This window comes from Mesoplodon densirostris, chromosome 4 (assembly GCF_025265405.1).
Source record: "Mesoplodon densirostris isolate mMesDen1 chromosome 4, mMesDen1 primary haplotype, whole genome shotgun sequence".
Taxonomy (NCBI): domain Eukaryota; kingdom Metazoa; phylum Chordata; class Mammalia; order Artiodactyla; family Ziphiidae; genus Mesoplodon; species Mesoplodon densirostris.
Genome location: NC_082664.1, coordinates 94116446 through 94137797, shown reverse-complemented (window position 1 = coordinate 94137797; position 21352 = coordinate 94116446). Strand labels below are relative to the sequence as shown.

General features: G+C 41.5%; 1 protein-coding gene across 4 annotated transcripts in view; it reads right to left on the bottom strand.

Moving 5' to 3' along the window:
* GALK2 (galactokinase 2) overlaps nucleotides 1–21352 on the bottom strand; it is a 142911-nt gene that overhangs the window by 45615 nt on the left and 75944 nt on the right. For all 4 annotated transcript variants that reach the window (XM_060096803.1, XM_060096806.1, XM_060096805.1 and 1 more), the window contains 3 exons: nucleotides 12556–12654; nucleotides 10917–11069; nucleotides 881–1091 (listed from right to left, as the gene is read on the bottom strand). In XM_060096803.1, coding sequence (XP_059952786.1) covers nucleotides 881–1091; nucleotides 10917–11069; nucleotides 12556–12654 — 463 coding nt within the window. The remainder of the gene's footprint in view (nucleotides 1–880; nucleotides 1092–10916; nucleotides 11070–12555; nucleotides 12655–21352) is intronic.

The following is a 21352-nucleotide window of genomic DNA, read 5'->3' as shown; positions in this document are numbered from 1 at the left end:
GACTCTCAACCACTGCGCCACCAGGGAAGCCCGGAGATGGTTTTTGAGGGACGCTGAGTCCACCACTTCCCCAGACTGCCGGCATTCTGATTAAAGTCTCCTTTCCTTTCTACCAGCATTTGTGAGCACATAATTGATTTTGTAAGCAGCGAGCAGCGGGACGCGATTCGTTCCACAACACTATGAAGTACATGTCCTATTATCCATTATCTTCAAAACAGGCAATCACAGAACTAGAAACAAAGTATACCAACTGCATGACAAGGATCATATATGCTGCTCATGGCCACTCAGATCCAGAGAGGTTAGTATAATATCCTGATTTAATTCTAGTGAGAAATACTTTGTTGTTGAAATTCACCAAAGAAGGTAACATAACTTGTCCTAGGTGCTACAAGATGCTTCCCACCAGAAAAAAAAAATTTTAAACAGCAAAATAAACTATAAATGTACATTTAAAATATTATTAGATCATCACTTTGGTTTTTGACCCCTAAACTGAGTTGGGCTCACATTTGGAAAAGTGCATGATGCTGCCAGTGAATTTACCCTACCCACTGTAATTCTGTGGTTGCCATAGGCCAGAGAGGGAGAATTACAATGGTGAATTACGAACTTCTTGAGGGCGGGAAGTATGTATTATTCACCTTTGCCTCGCCAGAAAATCTGGCATATAGCAGACCAGGAAATGTTTGTTAATAAATGAATAAATGAATTTAATGAAGCCAAGAACCTAGATAATTAAGTTTGCCGAAACACACATGTTATCCAAATCCCCTCAAGCATGCTTCAAAATCAATATAATCCATGGAGACATTGGAAACTTTCCATCTGTGAGTGGGGAAACAACCCATGCCCTTATTTTCTCCAGCAGACTCACCGTCTTGAGTGTGTGGACTCAGGATTTGGGTCTTGAGTTCCTGCAGGCTAATTCCCAGACACCTGCAGATCTCCTCAGGGCTATAGGGTTCAGAGTGAAGGGCATCTTCTGTGATCAACAACATTTCTTCCAGACTGACCCCCAGCTTGGCCTGCACCTCCTCCAGCCGCAATACTTCCTCCCATGGCAAGCATTTGTGCTTAGCCAGGAGCTGCAAGTTCAAACCAAGATAATGGTCAGTTTTCATTTCAGATATTGATATGCACTATTTTAATGAGCCAGATTCAACTTTAAGCTTTTTTGTTTCCATTCAACCTATCCACAATTCCCAACATTGCTTGAAAATGCACGCTCAGTTCAGATGTTTGAAATTAAACATGCTTGTGTGACACTCACAGGCTAGTTGAGTATTTTTCCTAAAAAAAACTAATCCCCCACTGATTTTTTTGCCTGTCACCACTTTCCCTCAGGGCTATTTCTTTGAATAATTTTGTCCTTTTGTCCCTATTGAGTTCATCCCCAATATACCACTCTCTATAAAGTCTACAGAAAACGATTTAAATCTCACGTGATCTGGGTGCTGAGGTGGGCACTGCATGCCCGATTTCATTTGAGCACTTCCTGTTTACAACATGCCTCTTTGAAATGGCTAATGAATTTAAGTATCTGGGCGTTTGGAGTCAAGTCCCAGATTTTAAATGAAAACCTCATTGGTGACCTTACGAAACACCACTGCATTAGGTCATTGGTGGTAGTAGTATGTTTCTCCACCCTCAAGAAAAGAGTTTGGCTTCCAGTTGCATCCTGAGGCACCCCCTCAGTCTACTGCAGAGGGTAAGATATAAACCAAACCTTTGTAACCTGGTCCACTCATGGGAACCGCACTCCAGAATGTGTGTCCCTCATTTTCCCCAAACCACCCTTCAGAGCAGGTGACAATCAAAACAGTGAAGGTATCTCTCACGCTGAGGTCTACAAAATTCATTCCCCAGGTGTGAGGACCGCAGGTGCAGACAGCACAAACAGCAAAAAGGAGCAAACAAAAGAAAGTGAAATGTGCATCTGATTTACTCTTCTATTATGCTGATGATTTGATTTTCTTTCTTTTTGACAGGAAGCAGATTTACCAAAAGACCATCGTACTCGGTTAGGGCCACTCACTTCTGAAGAGTGTTAATAAAAGTAGTTCTTACATTCATTAATCCTCTTTTTAAAACTCTGGCTCATATATTTGAAAGGAGTTAATGATTTTAAGGCAGAACTGGTGAAAAAGACAATAGAATTACATTTTTCTGTTCAGTTATTTCCCAGAACATGGTGCCATTTTTCAAGCAAGGATACAAGCTAAGACCTTTCTTCTGACCTTGTTTGCTTAGCACATTTAATGTTTATTAGCAGTGCTAGATTGACACCTCCATAGACTAACTCATTCATTCATTCAACTCATTCATTCATGATCTCTATTCCAGTGTATTCCAAGAATAATTTCAGAAAACTTATAGACATACATAAAGCAAAAGAAAAACATACAATATATTTATTTTATACAGAAAAAGAGCTGAAGTGGATGATCTCCTAGAATTACACTTCCTCAAAACACAGATCCAAGTCCAACTGAGGTAAACAATGAAGTTAACAGAAATAATTCACACTTGTATAGTGTTGTATGATTTAAGTGTGCTTTTTATTTCTTTTCAGCTTTGACAGCTCTGTGAGGTAGGTATTATTACCCTATTTAAGAGATGAGAGTGACTTGCCCAAAGTCACCTAGCTAGTAAGAACAGAGCTGGAAATTTAACCCGTGTCCTGTACCTCTTTCTTCCTTCCCCAAGGCCACATTCTCAATGGGCTATGCTTGATATCTATGTCACACTACTCATTTTAGCTCAAATCACCACTCAAGTTTTAGAAATGGTTTCTAAATACAAACTAAGTTTTGTGTTAGAAGTGAACATTCCAGTGATTTATAACACTTTGATGGGTTCCTTCTAAAATAAGAAGGAAATGGAAAAAAAATCAAAGAATGACCCCCAAGGGATGAGAATGGGCTCTTCCTAAGAACCTTGCAGTAAACACCATCTCCCAGTTCCCAACCCTGACCTCACGTGAGCAAGTCACTTTGCCTCAGGCACTTGATCCCAGGAAACTGGCCCAGGACTCTGTGGGGAGAAAGTGTTCGAGGGTTGCCTGCTGCCTACAAAGCTGTTTTCAAAGGCAGCCTCCCAATGCACTTTTGTTCCACAAACAGAGGCACTGACATTCACTCTAGCAATATCCCAGTTTGCTGTTCGGCCCGCTTAGCTCTCAGCTGGAGGGTCCACACGGCCAATTGGGTGTGTATTTCAATTAAGAATGAAACCTACCACATGCCCTCAAGGACAGCTGCACAGCCAAGAGTTGCTGAGTAGTGCACTACATTGTAGGAGTAAAATCGGAAAGCTGCTTAAGCCCTTTAAAATTTGGCCCAGGAAACAGAAAAATGACTTGCAGATGAGGGAAGTGGGTGGGTAAGATCTGTTGCCCAAGACAGAACTTCATGAGGGAATTTGCCACTCACAGCCCTGTCGCCTGGCCCTACTTCACATTTGTGAAGCAGGGCTAGGAGTCAGGGCTATGGGTCATTTTGTGACAAGCTCCTCACTCAGCAGCAGGGTGGGGATATAAGAGAAAGCAGTTCTTTGTCAACATCTACCATTTTCTTTTCACCACTACAAACATTAGGTGTTTATTTCCAATTCCATTCCTCAGAGGTTCCTGAGCCTGACTGATGCTCTGTGGACAAGAAAGCAGGCAACAAATATTTTGTCCACAGTTATGGAAAGAGGTAGATAAATAGTGCTAGGACCCTGTCTTAGGTTGGTTTCTCTCGGAAGCAGGCCCTGAGACAAGAATTTATGGGGAGAGAGTGATACAGAGAAGTGCTGGTAGAGGAGTGGAAAATGAGACAGGAAGAGAAGCCAAGATGGAGTGCAGTGATGTGAGAGGTGAAGCGGGGCCTACTGGACCCTCTGCGACCTGTACGTATAAACCTCGGATGTGTCCTACACATAGACAAGAAAGCTCAGATATTTACCCGCTAACTCTCATCCACCATTGATTGAGGGCTGATTCCAAGGGTGCTAGCTCCCCAGACTTCCAGGCTGTCTCATGTGCAAACTCAGCATTCTCCTGCAGCTAGAAGACATCCTCAGCCTGAGAGGGTCTCTGGCGCTTCTATTAAGAGGGCGTGGTAGGAGAGTGCTAAGATACGGACTCTAACTCAGGAGCCTGTCTGTCAGAACCCACCTCTCTCTGACGTTCTCACTGCATTTTGCAGTATTAACAAGTCAGCGGAAAAGTGTCATGTCTTTCTCCTCACCAGGTCAGCAAAGGATAAAATTTCAAATCCCTTCTCTGACAAGTTGTTTTCCACACAACAAAAGCGGCTGTGTTGTTGGTGGTTTGGGTTCTATAAATCACCCATGCTTATTTTTAAAATGTGAAGAAACACATAACAATTTGAAGTTTAAAAAGATTACAAAGTATAAAATAAATCACCTGTAATCATCCCAATAAGATAACCACCAATCTCCCATCTGATAGCCTATGGTACATTTTTTATGCATACTTCTTACATACGTACACACATATAGTTTGACATAAATGGGATCATACATAACTGTTTTTATTGTGGATACTTTTTTTTTTCTTTTTTTTTTTTTGGCTTATCTCCCCCTCACCCTCCTCCACTTCATGGAGCTGTTCCACAGTGACTTCGTGCCCATGTTCCACTCATAACCATCATGAACACATTCACAATGGTGACCTTCCCCAGTGCTGATCATCCCCACTCTCCACGTTCTCCATATTAGTTTGCAGGCCACAGAATAAATCTGCACAACTGTGCAGAATGACTCTACTACAATCCTCACCTCACCCTCAGCACAGCCTGTCTTTTCTCTAAGGCATCCCCAAGCATGGTGCTCCGGATTTCATGCACACCTAACTCCTAAGGGGCACAATGGAAAGAGCAGGGCTAAAGGGAGACCCAGACTCCTGCACTTAACTTAAAACAAGTCACAGCCTACCTTGGCTGGAAATTCCCAGTTTGTAAAATGGGACACCTAATGGCTACCGCACAAGATACAGTGAAGATTAAATAAGATAATGCCTCTCTAGCTAGTTCATTCCCACATGACACTTTTCCTATGCCTTCAAACGTATACAGGTGTTTCCTGTCATAAAGTTCTTATTCCTAAAGCTACTGCTCTTAATTCCTCCTTCTCTTTTACTGTCCGACATCTAGAATCAGTGACCCATAGTCACCGCTTCTGGGCCCTCAGTGGCCACTCTAACTATTGAATATGGCCTCCCAAAGGTCCTTCTTATTTCCAGAACCACTTCTAAAGCCACGGGATTTCTCTCAGTCCTCTAATTCCTTAATGAATCAGTGGCTGCCAGCACTCCTCACTAATTAGCTTCTTCAGATTCCCTGTTGTACTGGCCTGTGTAGCCCTGAATTTTCCCGGTTTCCCTCTCACCTCTCTGGTCCTTACATTTCCACCCATGACTCAGTTCTCTCCTTTCATTATTATTGAAGCCATCTCCCAAATTTAACCCCCGGCCTTCTGCTCTTCTCTCGCCACATTCTCTCCCTCAGCAAACTGAACTCAGTCCTTGGTTTCAACTATTATCTCAAAATAGTTGAAAGACTATTGTCCAAGCCAAGAGAAACATTCCAACCTCAAATTTCTAACCACTTATAAGAAAACTCCATGGGGAAGTATCATCACCTCCCACTTTCATATCACCTTCCATCCTACCTTCCCCATATCTATGAGTGGCAGCACTATGCTTTCCACCCATCATTTCAGCTTAAAACTACAGCCCTTTTCGACTCAACACTTAGCCTTCACCTGCGCATGTCTGCATGCCATGCATGTTCACTGCAGTGTATGAAGCACTCACGGCTCCTGACTGCATGGAGCTCAGAGTCAACCTGAGGAGACAGGCATCAATTAATAATCATATAGTGAAGAACTTACTCCATTTGTGATAAACTACTATAATGGAAAAATATAGGATGTGGCAAGAGCATATAATGGAAGTGGGGAGGGTGGTCATTCCTCAGCGTAATGGCATTTAAGCCAAAAGGAAGACAGAAACCCAATCACAGAGAGCCTTATACCCGACCCTTTACTAGGTCCTGTCAGAGCTTCTTTCGTATCCCTCTCTTGTTATCCCATCCCCAGTGACACTTTAAGACCCACTTCTCTTCAACCAAACAAAAGTTCCTGCTGCCAGCTTAATATTTCTAGAATACCTTGCTAACATTTGCACTTCCAGGACCAAGCCTGGGTGATCCTCAGCACAGCACTCAAGGTCCTGCTACACCTGGTTCCACTATTCCCCAGTGTGTGCGTGCTCTGCCCTGCAGCCAGGACTCACCGTCCTGGGATACTCCACACCAGCATCCTGGCAGAGTGAGCTCGACTAAATCAATAGGCTGAGTGAAATTGGCTACATTCCTGGGTGTTTGGTTTTTCTCCACTCAAATTCAAGAAAACTGCAGAAGACTTGAGGATATTATACGCACTTCTCCTCACCAGACAAAGAATAAGCTCCATATTGACCACTAAGTGGCAGGAGCTAAAAAAAAAAAAAAAAAAACTGGATGAGTGATGGCCGCTAACCAGACACGCTCTGTAAAAAATCACACTGTAAATTTTCCTTGAAGCGTCAAAGGACCACATGAAACCCTCTCCTTCATTGCTTCACATGTTGCCACAAGGAGCTCAGGGTATGCAAAATGCAACAGCATAATTTCCCTTCCCTTTTTGACTTCCCATAATAATTATTATCAGCATCACACATTTTATCCCTCAATATAATTAAGGGCTACTATTTTTTATAGATATAAGGCAATTCTGGAAAAGTTTTTTTTTTTTAATTTGTTTATTTTTGGCTGCGTTGGGTCTTCGTTGTTGTGCGCGGGATTTCTCTAGTTGTGGCAAGCGGGGGCTACTCTTCGTTGTGGTGCACGGACTTCTCATTGCAGTGGCTTCTCTTGTTGCAGAGCACGGGCTCTAGGAACGTAGGCTCAGTAGTTGTGGCTCGCAGGCTCTAGAGCACAGGCTCAGTAGTTGTGGCGCATGGGGTTGGTTGCTCCGTGGCATCTGGGATCCTCCCAGACCAGGGCTCCAAACCTCTCTCCTGCATTGGCAGGCAGATTCCTAACCACTGTACCACCAGGGAAGTCCCCCAATTCTGGAAAAGTTTAAGCCACTGAATATGTATAAAATATTAAAAATTTTGTGCTCATTAAAGATTTCTGGCTACTTTGTTAATTTAAGAACATAAAAACATGCTTCACTTAAAAGAATCATTTGGTGGTGTGATGAACTGGGAGACTGGGATTGACATATATACACTAATATGTATAAAATGGATAACTAATAAGAACCCGCTGTAGAAAACAATAAAATAAAATTCAAAAAAAAATCATTTATGCAAATAATAATTATAAATCTCTATTGTGTTTGCCTTGAAATGTTTTAAATTTTAGTTCAAATGCCTCTGCAAGACTCTGACTTTTAATGAATCTGCATTAGTTAGTTTGGGGAAGCTGTTAGAAAGAGAGGAGCAGGGAGGAAGAGAGAGAGAGGGAGAGAAAGGAGACTTAAGAACAGAAGAAATTATCAACATTAAAGCAAAACAAAGAAAAATCATCTTCATTGGTTTAGTGTATTTCCCTGTGCTAAGTAGATACAAAAGGTACTCATTTTTCAAAAAGGTACCTTGGGGAAATAGGAGGAGAGGAAAAATAAGTGTTATTTATTACAATTTTGCCATGTGGAGCTCTACTTAATCAGAATCATTTTCAAAGCTATCCTGAGGGCTTCCTTGGTGGCACAGTGGTTGAGAGCCCGCCTGCTGATGCAGGGGACACGGGTTCGTGCCCCGGTCCGGGAAGATCCCACATGCCGCGGAGCGGCTGGGCCTGTGAGCCACGGCCGCTGAGCCTGCGCGTCCGGAGCCTGTGCTCCGCAACGGGAGAGGCCACAACAGTGAGAGGCCCACGTACCATCCTGATCTGTCATTTCTCCACTAACACTTCATTTTTATTGTCTGAAAGCAGCAAGTTTATTCAGATTAAGACAAGCTTCTTTACTTTTTTACATGAGAGTTTATTTCCTGATTTAATGAGACCATTTCCAAACAAAAATTGTATTCATTCACACGTTGCTGAAAACGGAAGAATGGCACCATACTGTAATTAAAATAAGGTTAGCAGAATTCCAGCCTATATTCCCTAGGCAAGAGCATATTCTTGGCATCAAGATCTATCTGCAGAGCCTATATTAGCAGTTTTATCTTTATTTCCCTTTTGTATATAACCTTGGATTCTCATGATTTGCAGCAACGTGATTTAGAAAACATTCTGCATCTTGATAAAGCCTTTCAATTTTCTTTCTTCCATATTTCAAAAGAGAGACAAATTCAGAGTACTTAAAATAATGTGTTTTATCTACATCAATTGGGAGGAGTGTGTGGCAAAAAGCCAATTTCACTGACCAAAGCACCTCTAAAATGCACATGGAGTTATACAGTTAAACTCAGAAGACAGCCTCAAGAACAAAAGGTTCTGCAGCAGATTAAGGTTTTCAGCTACTGCTCCAGAAAGAGAAGCCCTTTTTCTAGTTAACTCCCAAAAGACACCTCCCTCTCCCATCCTGACAACTTTCACTACAGAGCTTCAGCACCACAATTTTCTTTCTCATTTTCTTCTTGCATCTTTGAAAAAGCGTCATTACAATATGAACCCATTTTACACATCTCATACTTGTTTTGGCTCACCTATGGGTCTCAGAGATGATATCTAATTTCGTGATAAAACTCTGAAAACAATGTTGTGTATGTTTGAGGTCTCCTCAGGAAGGCAGCACTTACTCATATACCTCAAATAAAAAGTCAATAAGGGCCTCCCTGGTGGCGCAGTGGTTGGGAGTCCGCCTGCCGATGCAGGGGACGCGGGTTCGTGCCCCGATCCCGGAGGATCCCACGTGCCGCAGAGCGGCTGGGCCCGCGAGCCATGGCCGCGGGGCCTGTGTGTCCGGAGCCTGTGCTCCGCAACGGGAGAGGCCACAGCAGTGAGAGGCCCGCGTACAGCAAAAAAAAAAAAAAAAAAAAAAAAGTCAATAAGAATAAGCCTTTAAACAAATAAGACACTAATTTCTTCCATCTCCTGAAAGAAGAAGTTTGCCCTAAGAGGGAAAAATATTCACTGAAGCCTTTGACATTGAAAAGTTTACTGCACTACTTCTTCTCATATATGCACTGATCAGAAGAGTTTAATATTGAAATATTTCTTTCATAGAATTTTTAGAAATTATCTGAATAAGTAAATTGCATATTTAAAACACTTAAATCATGATTTTAAAAAAGGTTTAACACTAAAATTTTCCAGAAAACAAAAAAAATCTTTTATTTTCTGGCTCATCAATTCCCAACTTCAGGGGATGGGAGTAAGGGGCAAAGTGGTATGTCAGCCCAAGGGATAACTACACCTTACACAGCTCCATGGTAGCTAGTCCAGTGCTGGGCACACTCTATGCACTTGTAAAAAATTGTGAAATTGAGCAAAATAAATATGACAGGGCAGGTAACCCAAGGAATAGTTATTCATTTATTCAACACATGTTTACCCTGTGCCTACTTCAGCCTAAGCACTATACCAGGCCTTAGGGATATAAGAGTTAACAAGATGGACAGTCTTGGCCCTCAGGTAAAATCAAGTCAGAAAGAAGAGACGGACATCAAACAACTGTGATAAGTATCATACCCGAGAGGTGCAAGTGCTATGAAATACAAAGAGAGCCCCACCTTAGTCTGGGAGTAAGGAAGTCAAGGAAGGCTTTCCTGAGGGACACTTAGGCTGAGACTTCATAGAGGGCTGGGGCGAGAGCATTCTGGGCATGTACAAAGTCCCTGCGGTGAGAATGAGCATCATGGCTAGAGTGTAATGGGACTGAGGGATGCTAAGAGAGGAAGAGGATGAGGCACACATCGGATCTTGCAGTTCTCTCCAGGAAGTGATAAGGACTTTTGACTTTATTCCAATGAAATGGAAAGCTTTTGAAAGGTGTTAAGCAGGGGAACGACCTGATCTGATTTAAATTTGTAAACCATCATTGTATCTGCTATTTGAAGGATGACTGGGAGAAAGCATGGTAGAGCTCCTGACCAAGATTCTACTCCCCAGCTCCCAGCCTCAGTTCTCTCCAACTTTTAAATCATAACATGTGCCATTCTAGATCTTACATAACATTTAATTTCTGTGCCACTTTTTAGAGCACCTGTTTACATACCACCTGATCAAATACTAACCATTTCCTATTTCAAATCCCCCTAACCTTTACTCTCTACTCTCTATTCTTATGTCCTGTATCCTTTTGTATATCTTCATGCCAAGTGTACAACAGGTATTCAGTGAATACTTCCTAAGTAGATTTAAGGCTTGACTAGCAAGTGTCTTTTAAGCTGTGGAACAGAGAACTGCCAAGACTCCCTTCTGGTGTGCATTTCCCTAGTAGACACCAAGCCTGTATTTTTAGAAGGAACAGTGATGGCCAATGGTGCATGTGAGAGGACTGAGGGTTGAGGCTATCATCACTTTTGTCGAAGAAACAAGATTAGTTATGGTCACCTCCCATCAATCACCCCAACTATCTTTCTCCACCCGTCGACCTAACCCATGGCCTGTACTATACAGATATAAGTTGAGCTGTCCTCTTCTCCCCATTGCCACCCTAGAAGACTCGAACTGTGAAGTTCACACAGTTTCCAAATAGCTAGAGGTTGCAAGGCACACCTCTATGTTTATTTATCTCCTGAGTTTGAAGTCAAATTTCTCTGTACTAAAAAACTTCAGTTAGAACATTGCTGCAGTCAGAATATTGCCCTAAATTTTAGGGAAAGAGACAAAATAATAGGGAACAAAAAGAAAAAGAACAAGAGAAAGCCTACTTCAAGTTTCACTAGTTTGCAAAGTTCATACCTTTGCAGCCAGCCGACACTCCATCACCCTGATGTTGAAATGAGAAGTTGCTGCTTTATTCATTTCCACACAACTGTTGGCAATCACAAACACTGCTCCACTTGGGAGTTTCACATCAGTTGCCCTCAGAGGACTAAATTCTATCAACTTGGCCTATTGAGAAAAAAAATGACAGGTGAGATATAATGCTTTAGAGTTCAGAAAATGTTTAACCATTTATGCATTTATTTACCTTAGTAAACATTTTTCCCCAAAATGCATCCATTTATTCATTCAAATATTATCTACCAACTTCCAGGCACTGTACTAGGCACTGGAGATACAAGAGTGAATGGGACAGACACTGTCCCTGCCCTCATAGAGATTACAATCTAGTGGGAAAGGCAGTCAAGTAGTCAAATACACTGCCGGGTTGTGTTAAAAGGGTAGCAAAGCACAGGGCACTATACAGAAACACAGTTGTAGCACCTGATCAGATATAGCCTAGTGTAGGCGCCTCTGAAAAAAAGGGAAATCTAAACTGAGACTTAAAGGATGAGCAAAAGTAGGACAGACAGAGGGTTTCTTTACCCAAATAGGATGTCAAGAAGAGGGAAGAGTATAAGCAAGTTCACAGGTGAAAAATAATATGAGATGTTAATAGAGTTTGGGGTATTGCAATTTAGCTGGAGCTTAGTGTATGAGGGATGAGGCATGGTGAGAGGATAGAACTGAGAGGAGGGCAGGTAAAGCAGGGGTCAGATCATGAAGTACTTTGCAAGCCCAAAGAATTTGGACTTTGTTCAGACTCTACAGCTAACTTATGTTAACACAGGACTCTTGCCACCATGTCTGCTTGTCAGGTCTCACCCAAAAGACCCAGAGTATTTTCTTAGCATTAAACTAAATTTCCTCATGCCTCCTGTCTTTGGCTTAGGGGAATCAACAACAAATACTCTTAATAAGAAGAGATCCAGGTATTCTTGGAAAATAGCCAAACCTGTAGGACTCTGATGGAAAACTAAGAAAAGATTTTAAAGAAATATCTGTTTCTATTTTGGAAATGGTCAGTTTATGGCAACTATGAAAACCTCTGCTCTGTCTATGGGAGCTGATAACCAAGGGGAAGTGGTATTGGCTAAGGAATTCATTCCTGGCTTCCTGTCAACATTCTTTTCCCTACCACTAAAGCCCCAAAAATGTTGACAGAGAAAAATGATACCATAGAGTAAATTACAAAAAAGAGGACTAGTGAATATATGTGGTAAGAGAACTAACATTGGGGTTTAAAACCAACAGGAGATTATGAAAATGCCATGAGATGAAATGATTTGGGACAAGAGCGAGAAAAGAGGTCCCAATAACTAGGGAGTTGAGAAATCGCATACTAACAATAAATTAGAAGGAGGGGGAAAAAAAAACCTAGACGCCTGAGGTATGATTCTGGAAGCTTAAGGGAGAGGTGATCGACATGAAACAGAGTCAGTGAACTGGTGATAGCCTTGAATTACAAAGCAGTTGAGAAATACCATCCTACAATAGAGCCTAATAGAATAGGCTGCTCAGAAAAAAAAAAAAAAGCGCTCTGGGGATCTCAAGGCCTTCCTCTCTGCGTGAGCATTCCCTGGTGGATACTTCCAAATAGCTCAATGCCACCTACAGTTCCTTCTTCTGCAAGAAATGATATGGACTGGTCCATCCCTCCTCCTTCAGTGCCAATGTAATGCTCACTCTTGGCGCAGATTTCTGCAAGTTCCACCTGGAAAAGTAAAAATTGATTTGCACTGTGAGTATATCATAATCTATTGCTCATTCATTTCCTACTCCAGACATGACATATGGGTTTGAATTCCAGTGCAGCTCTGATCAACTGATAGTAGCTGCCTGCAGCATTGGGTTAACAAGAACTCCAAGACTACCATTAAGCTCAATAGGAAAACATACAAAGATCAATTAATGTCTGCTATGAGTTGGAATGAGATATTGACTGTGCATGTTGTGTACAGTCTCGTCCTGCAGTACCCATAGGAGATTCGTTCCAGGACTCCACGGGATACCAAAATCTGAGGATGCTCAAGTTCCTTATATAATATGGCAAAGTACTTGCACATAACCTATGCACATCCTCTCATATAATTTAGATAATCTCTAGATTACTTATAATACTTAATACAATGTAAATACTATGTAAATAGTCGTAAATACAATGTGAGTGCCGCGTAAATAGTTGCCAGTGTGCAGCAAATTCAAGTTTTGCTTTTTGCAACTTTCTGGACTATTTTTTGGAATATTTTTGATCCATGGTTGGTTGAATCTGCAGATGCAGAACCTGAAGACATAAGGAGGGCCGACTGTATTTGCTATCCCTAAAAGACTCCACAGGGCAAGCAGTTTCTCCCATCTTTCTATTTGCTCCATTCCCTCTCTAGACTGGCATCACCAAAAATCTCATATGGGCACTCACTCATTTCTGCCTCAGCTTTCTTTGTCTCCCAACAGTGGACTACTCCACAGTCTCCCCACAGCCAAAGTGAGGTCATCCAACCTTATTTTCCAGTCCAGAAGTAATGCTGCCTCTGTGGCTTTTCCATTAAATGTAAGAATCAGAACTAGTGTCATTTCATCAGACACACCTTCCTCCAATCAAGATGAAGAGGCCCAATACATTAACACATTTCTAATCCAAACTGAAAATGCCAAAATATCTATTTAAGAATCTTCTATGGCTTCCTATTCCTTCCATGGCTTCTTATTTCCTAGAAATAAGTTCAAATTCCTCAACCTGGCATTTCAAAACTTTCCAAAATGTGCAACCAATTTACACATGAAATCATATTATCTACCACTCTTTTCCAATTATATTTGTCTCCATGACCATCTCACACATTTATGTAACCTGGTATTATTTCCTGTCTTCTCTCATATAAATCCTATTGCCATTCAATATGCGGCTTATTGGCTACCTACTATGGGTAAGTCCACTCAAATCTTCCTCCATCACACAGTCTTCCTCAAATACTGCTCCCACTATGGCATCATGCTTCTCTAAACCCTCACAACACTAACAGTATCATCCACTTACCCTACTATTCATTCATTCATTCATTCTTTTTTCTTCTAAGACTTGATTCAAGCCTTTGTTTCTTACCTGTTTTACTGGAAGATCCCCCTAGAGTGATCATTCTGAAGCACTGATATAATCATCTCTTGCTCGCTTGGTGGCCAGTGCCTTGACGATCATACTTCTCATTGTGGTACACACCATCTCTAAGGACTTATTCCTTGCTCACACCTCCATCCTGCTCTCCCACCACTAACCCCGTAAACCCTAGGCTCAGACCACTGGAAAAATGCTGTTCCTCGTCACCCCCAGGCTTTCTCAGTGCCTTTAAAACTGTTATTTCCTGTCCTCCTCACTCAGTACTCCTCTCTCCAGCATCCCCCACTCGTCATCAGGATTGTCCCAAGTGTCACCTCTCCCTTGGAGCCCTCACCACCGCCCGAAGGCCCACACACTCCACATAATCCCTCTTCTGTGCTCCCTGTATATAACTTTATGCTCATTCACCAAACCATGCTTTAAGTGTGGCCTTCCTTGTGTGTTTATCCATCAGTCTATGAGAGCCCATGCAGTGCCCAGACCAGAGCCCACTTAACTAATAAGACTGAATCACAGTGTTCATTATTGCTCTTTAATAGCGTCAGGTTTCAATCACATCTATTTACCCCAGAAAACTGTCAGTCCTGTGAGAAACAGATAAAATAGGTGTTTTTTGGTGTCCCCTACCTCACACAATGCCAAGCACATAGTAAATACTCAATAAACACCCGCTGCTTTCACTTTCTGAGAATAGCTGCCCAAACATCATTTGATAGATCCTGTAAGTGTCCTATTCCTTGTTGGATTCACTAACATTAATTTTGCCTCATGACACGAGGTAAGCTTGGTATTTTGACGTAATGGGCATTGTGCGTGGCCTAATGAACACACCAGAACCAGCAACCTTCCATAATAGGCACATTAAAAATAAATTAGTAATCAAAAGGTCAAAACACTTGGATTTTAAAATGTAAACAAATAATATACCCAGGAGAAGAAGTCCATGCATGATTCATGAGGAATGAGGAGAACTGGGCCCCTACATAACTGTGACAATGGCCAGTGTGAAAAGTCACCTCCCCACAACAGCAGTAACAGTCATACTTACATGCTAAGTACCTGGCATTATCTCTCCTTTAGGCCTCCAAACAACTCTCTGCTTATCCTTATTATACACATGAGGAAAATGGGACTTGGAGACATAAACAGTGGAGAAGCCAGGATTTGAACCTCATCTGCCTGACTCCAAAGTTTGTGTTCTTTTCACACTGGACTTTTATTACTCCCCTACCCACCGCCAAATAATATAACCAAATAACATAGCCTATTTTTTTCACCACCTCAGAGGGATGTGAAATGACAAATGAGATCACCAAAATTTAAGTATTCTCCCTCTTAAGAGGAAAGAAACTAAGGCATTGAGAAGTATATGCTTATTAATTGTTTTTAAAAACCTCTGAATGTGTGGCAACAACTGTATACTTTAACAGAAACATGTTAATTTTTCCAGACTACCTATCTCCATGAAATTCAGAGGGACCCCAGGAGTCCCCAGCATCTCTGTGTCAAGGAGAGTCCATCTGCAGGGCTGCAGACATCCCTATACTTTGCTGATACCTCTCATGCTGAATTCTGACATGTGGATCTCATTACTGGACAGGCAATAACCATGAGTTTTAAATGGAGGAAACAAAAAGAAAATGAAGATAAGAAAGTTGAAAGCTGAAAGAAATGATGACTCATTTTACAGTCCCCCCAGAATGCATGAGGAATTCAGTGGTAAATATAGAGGAAAGAAACTAGTACCAGAAGCTTCCAAATCTTGATTAAAGCCCCAACCCTCCTGCCAACTAGCTAGGTGACCTTAGATAGATTGCTTAACTTTTCTGAGTTTCCATTTCTTCATATACTATTAATAACAATAATAGTTTTCACAGTTAGAATTTATTGACTACTTACTATATGCCAGGTACTGTTCCAATTGCTTTATATGAATTATTCATTTACTTCTCACAATGACCCTATAAGATAGGTATCTCCTCCTCATTTTACAGACAAGGAAACTGAGTGGGTTTATTAGCTGAGACTAGGCTAGTAATTACTAAAGCTGAAATTCAAACCCCACTTGTCTAACCCCAGAGCCCATACTCTTAATCACCAGGCTGTATTACCTCCCATCCATAATATGGAGAAAAATACCTACCTCCCTGGCTATGGGATTATTGTGATTATCCAGTGAATTAGATAAAAACATCCCATAAATTCTAAAGAAGTATACAATTTTAAATTTCATTATTTTTACAGAATGAATAAGGAATCGTCTGATTTATACAAGTAAGTAGCTAAATCCCAAGCCAAATGTAAAACAGGTTTAATTAATCTGGAACTCGGGACCATTTTTTGAACTGTTCAGGGGGAGTTCCCTGGTGGCCTAGTGGTTAGGATTCCAGGCTTTCACTCTCATGGCCCTGGGTTCAATCCCTGTTTGGGGAACTAAGATCCCACAAGCCTCGAGGTGCAGCCCAAAAAAAAAAAAAAAAAAAAAAAAAAAATTCTTTTTTAAACTGTCCAGGAAAAGAAAGAACTTAAAAGATTCTGGGTGTCCCTAAGAGAACCAATTCAACAATAAAGTGTAATGGAGCTTGAGACAAACAGGAGAATGTGTGTTCCATTTAAAGTATCCCAGTCTAAATTGGGGGGAGGGGGGGAAGGCCGTGGAGCGGGGAGTCCCTGCCGGCCAAACAAAACATGCCTGTAGTATAAACTTCAACTGCAGGCCCACAGGCGGCTTCCCCAGTGGCCCTAGCCCTTCACCCCCATACTAAAAGCAAAAAGGTCAAATCCTAAATGGTTATGAGATGTGAAGAAACTAGACACAAAAGATTTTTTTTTAATTTCAAATCTTATTTAAGGAAAAACTTGCATGCTTCTGACAATAAGCAAAAATCAGTGCTAGGCCCATAGCCTTAGCCAGGGATGGCATGACCTGAACTCAGAGAACCATTAATGGAGGGGCCTTAACAGCAGGGGATGTAAATGGGAGCAGAGAATGCCTATCATTCTGGGTGATGCGAGGGAGACATGTGAGCCTGCCTCTCCCTTTCTATCCTTGGGGACACTGGAAATAGAACCATAAAATGTGCTCCAAGAGTTATAATCAGGCAGAGTGATGTGCAAAGACACTAAATACTCCATACACACTTGAATTATGTAAAATATCAAGAGATTTCATGAGAATAAGAAGGAGCTGTCAAAAACACATTAACAAAAGTGTATGGGAAGAAGACTATCGGAAGGTAACTTCCAGAACAAACCGAATCACGCTTTGTGACCACCTAGAGGGGTGGGAGGGAGGGAGACGCAAGAGGGAGGAGATATGGGAATATATGTATACGTATAGCTGATTCACTTTGTTATAAAGCAGAAACTAACACACCATTGTAAAGCAATTATACTCCAATAAAGATGTTTAAAAAATCAATAAATAAAAAATGAAAAATTATTAGGCAAACATCATAGTAACAATTCTTACAGGCAAGATACACAAATGGATAAATGGATGAAAGTTTGAAGAGAAACAGAACAGTTACAGAAATTACTCCAAGACACTTATGAATTACAAAAGGAAAAATAGTAGAGAAATCTATTGGGCAGCAACTCAACTAAATGATAAAGTTTAAAATCACTAGTAATAAGATATAGCAACATCATGATAGAATGCATAAAGAAGGACACGTCACTTCTGTGATACTCTTGCCAAAAAATGCATAACCTCAATCTGATCATGACCAAAAAATCTGACACACCCAAATTGATAGATATGAAAGTACTAAATAACTGACGGCAAAATAACTGAGCAGGACTTATCATAGTATCAGGGTCATGGAAGACAAAGAATGAGGAACTGCCACAGATTGGAAAAGCTTAAGGAGAGACCATTAAATGCAATGTAGAATCCTGGATTAGATCCTGGAACAGAAAAAGAACATTAGGAGGAAAACTGGCGAAGTTTGAATGAGGTCTATAGTATAGTTAATAGTACTGTATCAATGTTAATTTCCTGGTTTTGAAAATTGCACTATGGATATATAAGTTGTTAACATTAGGGAAAATGAGGTGACGTGTGTACCTGAACTCTATTATTTTTTAACAGCTTTTCTGTGGTAGAAGTGACATACACATATTTAGTATAAATTTTAATAAGCTTGACACATGTATTCACCTATCAAAGTATCACCACAAGATAGTGAACACCTATCCATCACCTCTAAAAGTTTCCTAATGGCCTTTTGTGCTCCCTCGTTCCTGCATTACAGCCTGGGCTCCCCAGCCCATCTATCCCTGGCACTGACCTGCTTTCTGTCACCATAGATCAGCTTGCATTATCTAGAGTTCTGTGTAAATGAAAAAAATGTGCTCTTTTGTGTCTGAGTTCTTTCATGCAGCATAATTCTTTCTGAGATCCATCCATGTCATCTGTAGTTCATCCCTTCATACTGCTGGTAGTATTCCATTGTATGCCTATACCACAGTTTGTTTGTTCATTTGTCGGTTGACGGACATTTGGGTTGTTTTTAGCTTTTGGCTATTGCAGATAGAGCTGCTGTGAGCATTGGTGTATAACAAACAAACAAAAGAAGAACAAACCAAATCAAATTTGAGGACCAGATCCCTAATGCCTGAGGGATTCTGAGGCTCACCCCCTTCACCTATCCCCCAAGCCCCTCCCCCCAACACACAGGCAACCTGAGAATGTTCAGGCAAAAACAGCAAAGCTCTAATGAAGAAGGGACTCATTCCTCTCCCACCAATGTATCAATATTTTCTTCTGTCCTTACACCTGAGCATGTCAAGAACCCCAGGCGCCTCCAATCTCCAGATTGTCAGAAGACAGTCTGACTCCGTGAGAAATTTTTCCAAAGTTTGTAGCCAATAAACTCATTTCTATTTTGACTCCTGCCCTCTGGACAGTTAGGAGAACCCTGGCATTATTCATGGATCTTCTTTTAAAGCTACTGAAGATAGTTAATGAGGCTAATTTGGCCCTTTGAGTGGTTCTTTTCTTGAAGCAGGCTGGGAAAGAACCAAAAATCACATGGCCTTCCAAATTAAACAGTGTACCCATCTGCTGACCAGGGGGGATCCAGTAATAACAGAAATAACAGGGTTAGGTTTAATAGTCACTGAGAAGGGCTGAAGATTCATAAATGTGTTGCCTAGCTAAAACTGGACATTTATAAAGACAATAAAAATACAAAAGACTTCAAGATATCAATACAGTAAACTTTATTTTTGTTTAGCGGTTTTACTAATGAGATTGTTAAAAGTAGAATAATTATGTAGACAGAAAATGCTAATCTTTCCCTATGGGAAGCCTTGCTATTAAGAACACAGACCCTAACCGAGACAGCATCATCCAGCTATTGTAGGTCACCGACAAGTGCAAGTCAAGAGAAAAGAAGGAAATGAACAGCCCCATTCATTCATTCAACAGTCATTTAAATACTAGCATCCTACAGATAAGTGGACAGGTCACTCGGTGTCTTCTCTCAAGGAGCTCACAATATTGATAATGTCTTCAGGTGAACAAGTCTTTCAAAAGAAAGTGTAAAACTAGTGTGCCAGACAATGATTTGCCCCCTAGATGTGCTGTCCACCCACCTCCATCCTACTATCTGCCCAGGAGGCTGCTGAGCATGAACTATATGGAGAGGCTCCTGGGCAGTCTGCTTCCCACTGGGTTTTTTCAACAGAGGACTCTGGCAGGAAATGGGGAATGAGGGAGGGGGGAGTGAGGTCACGCTGCCAAGATCCCCTTCAGACCCAAGGGCATAACAGCTCAGCTACAACTAGTCCTCATTACCTACTACACCTTTGGAAATAGTCGCTATGAAATAAATTGCCCTTGATTACTGTGTGTGCTGTCTATTTCTTGTCATGACCCTGGCTGATATATCTAGATAAGGCGAAAATGTTAACGGCTCCTCTGACTTTTTTTTTTTTTTTTTTTTCTTTTTGCGGTATGCGGGCCTCTCACTGTTGTGGCCTCTCCCGTTGCGGAGCACAGGCTCCGGATGCGAGGCCCAGCGGCCATGGCTCACGGGCCCAGCCGCTCCGCGGCATATGGGATCCTCCCAGACCGGGGCACGAACCCGTATCCCCTGCATCGGCAGGCGGACTCTCAACCACTGCGCCACCAGGGAGGCCCTCCTCTGACTTTTCTTTGCCTCAGATATTTTCTCAACTTTCTCCCCCTGCAATCCTTCTCCACCTTAACTTTCAAAGTACCTGGGTTCTTACTTGGGGCTATTTTCAAATTCTTCCCCAAATTGGCAAACCTGTTATGTAGACCCCAGCCAAGTAGGAGAAACTTCATGAAACAGCACCAAGGTAAATTTTAAAAAGACTGAGATAGACTTGCTTTGTTTTGTAACATGGCTGATGACCAAACTCTAAGTTGTGGACACTTTGGAGTGTTCTAAGGTGGGAAAAAAGTAGGCTTGCTTTAATTAGAAAAAGAAGAAGAAGGAGGCTATTATTTCTTCTTCACATCTGTAACTCAAAGAGATTAGTAACTTTCAGATTTTTTACTTCAAGAAAAGTTGCCTGAGGACAGTGACAGCCAGTTCCCAAATGAACATAGCAGATGCAACTGACTCTGATGGTTCAGGCTGAAAAGTTCCAGTAAATAATGCAGGAAAGGAAAAAGGAGGAGTTCAAATATTTAAAAAGTCAGCAACCACAAAGAAACAACACTGAAGAGGATTCTCAAAAGTAAATCTGAAAAACCTGCGAAAATCTAGAACCATCAAAGAGTATGCACTCACAAGTGTATATCACACACACAAAAGAAAAGTGGACTCCCCCATCCGTGTACACTGAAGAGAACGTAATCTAATGAATCTGGAGAAGGCTAGTAATTGGGGAATGTGGCTCTCAAAATATCTGGGGTGCTTAGTGAGTGCAGAAGCACAGTCTTCAAGTCATCTCCCTTCAAACTGTAAAGAAAGAACAAGGACCACTTGCCTAACCTAACTGACCTGCCACCTTGAGTCATGGAGGGGTCCAGATTCTGACAGGAGGCCTTCAACAAGGCAGGAACACTGCATTTTATGTGAAACAGTTTGGGATTCCAGGTCCACGGGGAACATGAGAAAATGTCTATGATAGGTTTCTGCTAGATCTCAACCATTGCTACCTGTATTGGATGAGGAAGAACCTTCGTAGGTGCCTGTAACATACAACCTTGAATAAATGACGATCCTGGATGTGCAGATATGTGTGGTAAGACTATTAAAATGCTAACATGAATCCAACAGGTAATAATGAGATGCAAAGGGAGGAAAGAAAACGGTAC